Genomic DNA, 8,940 nt, shown 5'->3' with positions numbered 1-8,940 from the left:
CCCATGTGATTTCTAATGTGAGGTATCTGTGACCGCTCCCTCTTTTCTTTTGTTAGTTTTGCCAATGGTTTGTCAATTTTATTAATCCTTTCAAAGAACCAGCTTTTTGTCCTGTTGATCCTTTCTACAGTTTTTCGGTTTTTCTATCTCGTTTATTTCTAGCAGCTGTATTTTGCCCTTTATATATAATTTACCATGTCAAGACTATTTTTGTTCTACAATTAGAAGCATCAAAAATCATTCTTTCCCACTTTTTAATCATCTTCTCAAATTATCAACAAAAGTAGTTAAGAGTGGTAAGTGTCTGCTAATTTAAGTTCTGTTTTTGTTGTTAGGTGCTGTTAAGATGGTTTTATTCATAGTTATCCCACAACCCATTGAAACACTGTCTGGTCCTGTGTCAATCTTGCAATTGTTGCTATTTTTGGGGCATCATTGCAGCCACTTTATCAAGCCATCTTGTTGAGGATCTTCCTCCACTTTACCAAGCCTGATGCCCTTTTCCAGGGACTGGACCGTCCTGACATAGTCAAAGTACATGTGACAAAGTCTCATTATTCTCCCTTCCATGGAGCATTTGGACTACTTCTTTCATTTACAGATTTGTTCAACTTCCTGGCAGAGTATGGCATATTCAATAATTCATAATACAGATGCCAGCACCATAATTCAAAAGTATCAATTCTTCTGTGGTCTTCCTTATTCATCATCCAGCTTTTACATGCATATTGACGTAAGTGAAAATGCTATGGCTTGGGTTAGATGCACCTTCATCCTCAAAATGACATCTTTGCTTTTTGACACTTTCAAGAGGTCTTTTGTAGCAGATTGGTTCACTGTGATACATAGTTTAATTTCTTGACTACTGCTTCCATGGTTGTTGATTGTGGGTCAAAGCAAAGTGAAAATTGTGACAATTTCAGCATTTTCCTATTTATTGTGATGCTGCTTACTAGTCCAGTTGTGAGGATTTATATTTTCCTTATGTTGTTGTTAGGTGTTGTTGAGTTGGTTCTGACTCATAGTGGCAGAACAACTCATGAACAACACAATGGAATACTGCCCAGGCCTGACCCATCCTCACAATTGTTATAATTGATTCTATTGTTGCTGCCACTGTGTCAATCCATCTTACTGGGGGTCCCTTCATACTTATCGCTCTCCCTCCACTTTACCAAGCATGATGTCCTTCTCCAGGGACTGGGCCCTCCTGATAATATGTCCAAAATATACATTCTTTGCCAACACAGTAATTCAAATGCATAGATTCTTCTGAAGTCTTTTTTATTCATTGTCCAAATGTGACAAGCATATGAAGTGACTGAAAATATCATGGCCTGGGGCAAGCGCAAACAGGTCTTTTGCAGCATATTTGCCTAATCCAAATCCTATATTTGAATTTAAATTATATTGAGGTATAATCTGTACTGAAGATTGAGCTTCAAATCCTCTTGACTTCCCATCAAGGAAGATGGTGCCACGTTTTTCTTCATATATCCAGCTTCTCTGTCTGTATGCTCATCATACAGACTGAAGAGGTATGCTGAAAGGATACAAAACTGACATACACCTTACCTGATTTAAAATCATACAGTATGCTCTTGTTCTATTCGAATGACTACCTCTTATTGGTCTCTGTACAGGTTCCTCATGAGCATAAGAAAGAGTTCTGGAATTCCCATTCTTTGCAATGCTATCCATAATTTGTTATGACTCACACAAATGCCTTTGCATAGTCAATAAAACACAGATAAATATCTTTTCCTTGATATCCATCAGACCTCAGCAATGGTATCCCTCACCCCTCGTTCAGAATCCAGCTTGAATTTCTGGCAGTTCTCTGTCAATGTATGGCTGCAAACATTTTTAAACTACTGTTAGCAAAATTTTATTTGCATTTGATAATAACGATATTGTTTAATCACTTTCACATTCTACTGATCATGTTTCTTTGAATGGGCACAAATATGGTTCTCTTCCACTCATCCAAATTTCTTGGCATAGGTGAGTAAGAACTTCCAGCGCTGCATCAGTTTGTTGAAACATGTCAATTGGTAATCCATCAATTCTCAAAGTCTTATTTTCTGCCAATGCCATCAGTGTGGCTTGGACTGCTACTGTTGTTGTTAAGTGCCACTGAGTTCATCAGACTCATATTGACCCTGTATAGAGTTTCCAAGGAGTGTCTGTTGGGTTTGAACCATCAATCTTGCAGTTAGCAGTCCAGTGCATACCTACAGTACCACAATACTAATAACTTCCACAGACTCTTCTAGTAGCTGTATCTAAGAGTCATAATGCAATTAGTTTTTAAAATAAAAATTAAGAGGAGAGACAGAATATTCACCTGGAAAGTCGAATAACACTTGCACTTGCAACTATAAAACTCTAAAAGGAAGAGAGCAAATATACCCGTAAGAACTATGTTATTCTTCTTGGCCCTCTAAACAGTAGCCAAACCCCAAACCTATTGCTGTCAAGTTGATTCCAACCCATGGCAACCCCATGAATTGTTACAGAGTAACCTGCTCTATAGTTTTTTTTTGGCTGTAATCTTCACATAGGAAAAATCACAATTTCATCTACAGCACCAAATGGTGGGTTCGAACTGCCAACCCTTAGATTAATGTTGTTATGTGCTGTGGAGTCAGTTCTGACTCAAAGCAACCCTGTACAGGGTGGCTATGGGTCGGAACCGACTCGACGGCACTTAACAACAACAACAAATGTACTATCTGTACCCCAGTATATAATATTCCTTGTTAGATTTGGAGTTCTGGTGTGGCATTGTAGGAAAAGTACTGGACTGCTTACTGTAAGGTCGGTAGTTCAAACCTACCAGCCACTCCTCAGAAACCCTACACAGGGTTGCTATGAGTCAGAACTGACTAAATAGCACATAAAATAATAAAAAATACTATTAATGATAATTTTATGCAGGAGGTATTTGGCAGAAGCAATGAATAATTACTGTGAAACCTAAATATTTTTTAAAACAAATCTGATATTTCTCTCAACTAACCATAATGTACCCAAATGCAACAATACCCAAACCGCCATTTTCAAAAGGTGGAAATTAGAGTTCATTCAAGGAGCCCTGGTGTAGGTTAATGCGCTGGATTGCAAGATCTGTTTGAACTTCTAGGTCATCGGTTCAGGCTCACCAGCCGCTCCTCGGAAACCCTATATATCCAGGGTTGCTATGAGTCAGAACCGAATCAACAGCACTTAACAACAACAACAATAACAGCATCTCTTTCAAAGTTGTTGTAAGAAATGAAAACTGTCAGTTAGAAATCACAGCTAATATGCTAGAAAATTATTTACTTGGACATTCAAGATGACAGACCAAACTTGAATGCTGTTTTTTCGCTTGCTTGTTTGATTTTTATCTTAAGGTGGGGGAAATAATTTGATTAAATTCTAAAAGCCATTTTTGTCTAGCAAGATATAGACTTAAATTCACCTGTGATATATAGACCACCTGTGATATATATTAGTTTTAGGGATATTACATGGATGAATTCTTCTAGCACAAAACTGTACAGCAAGTATCTACCCAGTGTTGTTGGTCAAAAATATGTAAGTAACCTAAACATCAATATTTTAAGTCAAGCATTCTATTTGATTATGCATATTTCTCTGGATATCCTTCTGTTGTTGTTGTTGTTAAGTGCCATCAAGTCATAGTGACTTGACTCATACTGACCCTGTGTAGGGTTTCTGCGGAGCAGCTGGTGGGCTTGAACCACCAACCTTGTGGTTCAAACCGACCTTGTGGTTGAGTGCTTATCCTATAGCGAATACCAAGAATACTTTGTTGTTAAGTGCCATTGAGTTGGTTCAGACCTATAGAGACCCTGTATACAGTTTACTAGGAGCAGCTGGTGAGCCTGAACCGCTGATCTTATGGTTAAAACCAACTTTGCAGTCCAGCACAGTAACCCACAACACCTCCTCAATTATTACATCCTGAAATAAGATCCGTTTCTTCTAAAGACTGGTGATGGGAATTTCCTTTAACCATAATATGAGTTGGAATCAACTCATGGCACTTGACAACAACATATACCCACCCTTAAGGGTATGAGCTCACTTCAGACCCCTCAGGTAGTTACTTTAGAATAACAATGTTGCTGTTGTTATTAAGTGCCTGTGAGTTGGCTCAAACTCACAGTGACCCTGGACCCTGTTTAGGGTTTCCAAGAGGCAACGAGTGGGTTTGAGCCACCAACCTTGGGATTCAAACAGATCTTGTGGCTGAATGCTTATCCTACAGTGCCACACACATATAACACAGCAAGTGTACAATGCCAGCTGTCTAGTTCCTTTTCACAGCTTCTGATTTAGTCTAAAAAAATATATAGATTTGCTTGCAGGTCTTTCTTTGCAGTGTTCTCTATCCCAGCAAATTCCCAAGCTTATATGAGGGAACTTCAACAAATTCATGAAAAAATGGGATTAAGAGATAACGGACTTTTTAAACCCCCTTTATGTATGTACTCCCAAAAGAACACTGTCATAGACACAGAACAAACAACCCTTTGATAATCAATACAGGTCAGAAGAGTAGGCATATATCTTGTAGCACTCATAACTTGTTTTCTGTCTTGTACTTACCTTTTTCTTTCTTTTTTTTTTTTTTTGCAGTTGTCAAAAACTTTATTTATTTAAGTTTTTATTGTGAATTGAGTGACAGTTTTATATGGAGACCATCGGTTTAATACTTATCCTGTTGTAGTTCATTGCATTGCAACATTGCAATGATTACAATCTCCTCTTCTGTGCGTCATCATTCAACAGCATTTGCTTCTATACCCTCTGTTTTTTTTGGATGTACACAAAAACACTCAGGCACTCAGGTATATGTAATCACTTAAACACCCAAAGAGTACATTCTGCAAGCCTGCCTCCTGGCAGCCAGCACACAGCCTTTCTCTTTCCATGAGTCTGGAGTCCTCAGCTGCTCTATCTCTCCATGTCCCCATCTCTGCCTCCGTCTCTGGTGTCACTGCTTCTCTGGATAGAGTCCCGCATTCTACTTGTGCTCTTCTTCCTTGATGGTTCTAGGGTCCTCTGTTCCTGTACTATATGAGTAACTACTCCCCCCTTTTCAATGAAAAATTTCTACCTTTACAGTTGTGACAGTCTCAATTAGTTATAATAACAATTACTTACTATGTCTTGTACTTACCTTTGAGAGTTCCCAAACCACTAGAAAAATCTCACCATAGATATATAGCTTGGTTATGCCAACGCTAGAGATGAAATAGTAAAAATAGAAAAGAGCAGTAGCCTGAGAAGTACTGATTTAGGAAAATGCATGAGTCTAACTGCAGTGGAATAAAAATTCAGCTGTGCAGTTAAAAAACGGAATTATGTGAAATGTAGAGTATCAGGGGAATCCAGAAATAGTAGTGAGGAGACAAAATAAAAGATTGAACATTCTGTTGTGAAGCAGGATGGGGCTTCAGGCCAAATACAGTTTGATGGACTCATGGGTTAATGTGCTGAACTGCAAAGTCAGTTTGAACCGAAAGATTAGCGGTTCAAGTTCACCAGCCACTCTTAGGAAACTGTATACAGGGTCACTATGGGTCTGAACTGACTCGACAGCACTTAACAACAACAAATAAACCCAATGGCTAGCGAATTCTGTGTCATATTGGTTATATCTAATATTTAAATGAATATTTTACCATCATATATAGAAATCTCAGCATCAGTATCATCTTTCTTTGCCTTCGATAAGACCCACCTATAAGTAAAATTGAAATGAAATGCAAACCATTAGAAACAATGCTAGTAATTTACAGATACAATATATAATAGAAACACAACAAAAGACAACACAACACATTCACTTTTCTTCAAAACAAAATGATTGTTTAGAGATTAAATAAGGCTATCTTTACATAACCTACAAGGTTAGAGTTAAATCAGATTTGAAGCCTTCAGGTACATGATCACAGGCAAAGCATAGTAAGCCTCAGTCTCCTCATCTATAAGACAGGGATAAAGATAGGACTTACCAACCTATTTAGGATGGTGACTGGCATAATGATCTTAGTTTTACCATTATTTAAGATGGCATAGTACCTCATCTTTGTCACATGAAATTAGTTTGTTAATATCTGTCCTAGAGAATGAAAAATATGTCTTTTTCTTTATATCCAGCATTTGTTTGTAGATTGTTTTTGTGTAAATGAATAACTATTTGAATGGAACAGGTCATTCAATACTAGTTGTATTATATTCTCACCAATTATTAACATACCAGTTTATAATGCTAATAAAGGACTTTAAATTTTTTATGGTTCTATAGTAGAAGCAATTTTCAGTAAGCCAATAATCCGTAACTCTAAAAACTAATCAAATTGAGGAAGATATTTTCTTGAATGAATACTCACCCAGCCAACCTTCCAGTATCAAAGGTTTCTGTAAAATATACTTCTCCTATAGCTTGAGGTGTCTTATATTGAATCTAGAAAACAGATTTTAAAAATCTAAAATTATTCATCATCTTTACAAATAATATCATTAATCTCATTTGTTAAGAACCTAAGAAATACAGCTATCAGGTGACCTGGTCTCTGATCTCAAAACTTTGTATCCTAGTGGGGATAAGATACAATGAACATAAGAAATTCAGGGAGGGGAAATATACTATTATGTGCACATAGAGGATACACTGATTCCCTCAAACACAAGAGGGATGAGAGGAAGAAATTAGAAAACATCTCCTGACACATTTGACCTGGCATTGAAAGGATTCTGACAAATGATCTCATTTGAGGATAAAAATCATTAAAAACAAGGAAAAAATCATATAATAGAAGCATTCACAATAAAAAGCTTAGTTAAGTACATAGGCTAGTTTAAAACCAAATCTTAAATTTCATTGTTAAGTGACAAGAGGATAATTAGGAAATTAAGAACCCAGACATGGGGAAAGGAGAAAAATGATAGGTATTTTGGATCACACACACACACAAATTATGGCAGGCAATTGGAAGCAGGAGCAGCTAAGATCTACTGAATATGTTTATGTGAGAACCATTGCTGCATGTATCATATTAATGTCAACTGTTATGATGTTGGTGGTATGGCTATGGGGTGGTGATGGTGTAGTGCTAGCGGTGGTAATGGTGGTGGTGTGGTGATGGTGGTGGTGGTGATTGGGGGTGTGGTTGGGTGCTGGTGTGGGATGATGGTGGTGGTATGGTGGTTCCTTTCATCACACCATGTTTCTATGAAGAAAGTCCTATTATCCTAACATTTTACACAAGATGAAAGAGACAAAGTAACTTGCCCACTGTCACAAAGGTAACTGTGAGGCTTAGATATGAACCTACACTGTCTAGCCCCAAAAAGTATAGACAAAACCACTAAATGATAGCATTTGCTACACATTACAGATCAAAAAACAATCTCAGATACTAAAAGACAATTTATTGGAAATTTGAATTGATGGTAAATGAATAGTTATTCCTAAGGTAACAGATCAATTTGAGTTCTTCCTGAATCTTCCTGATTCAGCCTTTTGTGGCTTTATCTCTAAGTTTAATTTTATGATTTCTCTGCTTTCCCTTTCAGGAAAAGATTGCAGAAGTAGTTTTCCAATGCTTACTTTTCTTACCCTGCCCTGATGATAACAACATTTCCTTTTCCAAGGGAGAAATATCAGTAACTAAATAAAATTGCACATCACTACTGCCAATTTTCTATGAAATTTAATGAATTACAACTTCACTGTTCTCTATACTTTTATGAATTGGTGAAAATAGACAATGATATCATAAAAGGTTTCCTTCTGTTCAACACCAAAACCAAACCCACTGCCATTTAGTTGATTCTGACTCATAGGGGCCCTATATGACACAGTAGGACTGACTGCTCCTTAGGGTATCTTAGATTATAAATCTTGTTGAGAGCAGACAGCCTTATCTTTCTCTCATCCAGCAGATGATGGATCTGAACTGTTGACCTTGTGGTTAGCAGCCCAATGTTTACCCCAGTGCATCATCACTAGCAGTTGTATTTTTTTTTTTTCACTTTAGCTTTAAAAAATTTTTAATGCTTTATAGTAAGTTACGTGATAGTTTACATGGGAGAACATTAACTTCACACTGATCCCATCGTATATCATTTCCTTGCCATGGTAACAGTCCCCACCATGCATCATCCACCAACCACAGAGTATACCCCGCAGGCCTGCCCCCTGGTTGTCAGCATACAGCCCCTCTCCCTCTCCAGGTCCAAAGTCCCCAGCTGCTCCATCTCTTCCTTCATCTCTGGCGTCACGGCTTCTCTGGGTAGGATTCCATTCTCCTCTCTTCTCCCTTGATGTTCCCAGGGACCTATGCTCCTAGACCGCAAAGTTAATCACTCCCCTTCCTTTGCCACAGAATGTCTACCTTTACATTTCCAGCCCTTACAATCAGTCCTGATAACAATTATTCACTATTGTATCACAAGACCTATTCGCATCTCCTTTTAGCAGCCCTGCCTACACAGATTGGATACTACTCAGTGGAGATTCTACCCTCCTCTGTGCCCTCTGGATCTAGGTTCCTTCTAGAAAGCTTGTAAGCCAGTCACTTCTTGCCTCTGTAGGCGCCCCCACCCCCCGCCCATTCTGGGTAGCCAATGTCCAAGTTGCCCATCCCTGTCCTCTCCATGTGCGGAGGGGGTGGGAATGATCCTCACTGTGAAGATTTGTTCCCTCTTTTGAGCTACTGCTTCCATAGGTGTAGATCAAGTTCATCAAATTGTATCAGATTATTCTTTTTTTCCTCTTCTTTCTTCTTCTAGTTGATCTCTGATCATCCAGTCATTGACGCCAGGTCAAGTGGGTATTATCTGCAAGTGTGGGTGTTCTTGTGCATATGCCCTCTCTTCTTATCAGCTGGATGCTTCACTCTCCACTCTAGTCCTCTG

General features: G+C 38.2%; 1 protein-coding gene across 2 annotated transcripts in view; it reads right to left on the bottom strand.

The window, feature by feature from the left end:
* Positions 1-8,940, bottom strand: part of CLGN (calmegin) — an 84,509-nt gene that overhangs the window by 45,030 nt on the left and 30,539 nt on the right. For both annotated transcript variants that reach the window (XM_006872219.1, XM_006872220.1), the window contains 2 exons: positions 6,411-6,484; positions 5,700-5,758 (listed from right to left, as the gene is read on the bottom strand). In XM_006872219.1, the coding sequence (XP_006872281.1) occupies positions 5,700-5,758; positions 6,411-6,484 (133 nt within the window). The remainder of the gene's footprint in view (positions 1-5,699; positions 5,759-6,410; positions 6,485-8,940) is intronic.

The sequence above is a fragment of the Chrysochloris asiatica genome, unplaced genomic scaffold (assembly GCF_000296735.1).
Source record: "Chrysochloris asiatica unplaced genomic scaffold, ChrAsi1.0 scaffold00187, whole genome shotgun sequence".
NCBI lineage: Eukaryota > Metazoa > Chordata > Mammalia > Afrosoricida > Chrysochloridae > Chrysochloris > Chrysochloris asiatica.
The sequence above is the reverse complement of the archived record's forward strand: the minus strand, read 5'-3'. Positions and strand labels throughout refer to the sequence as shown.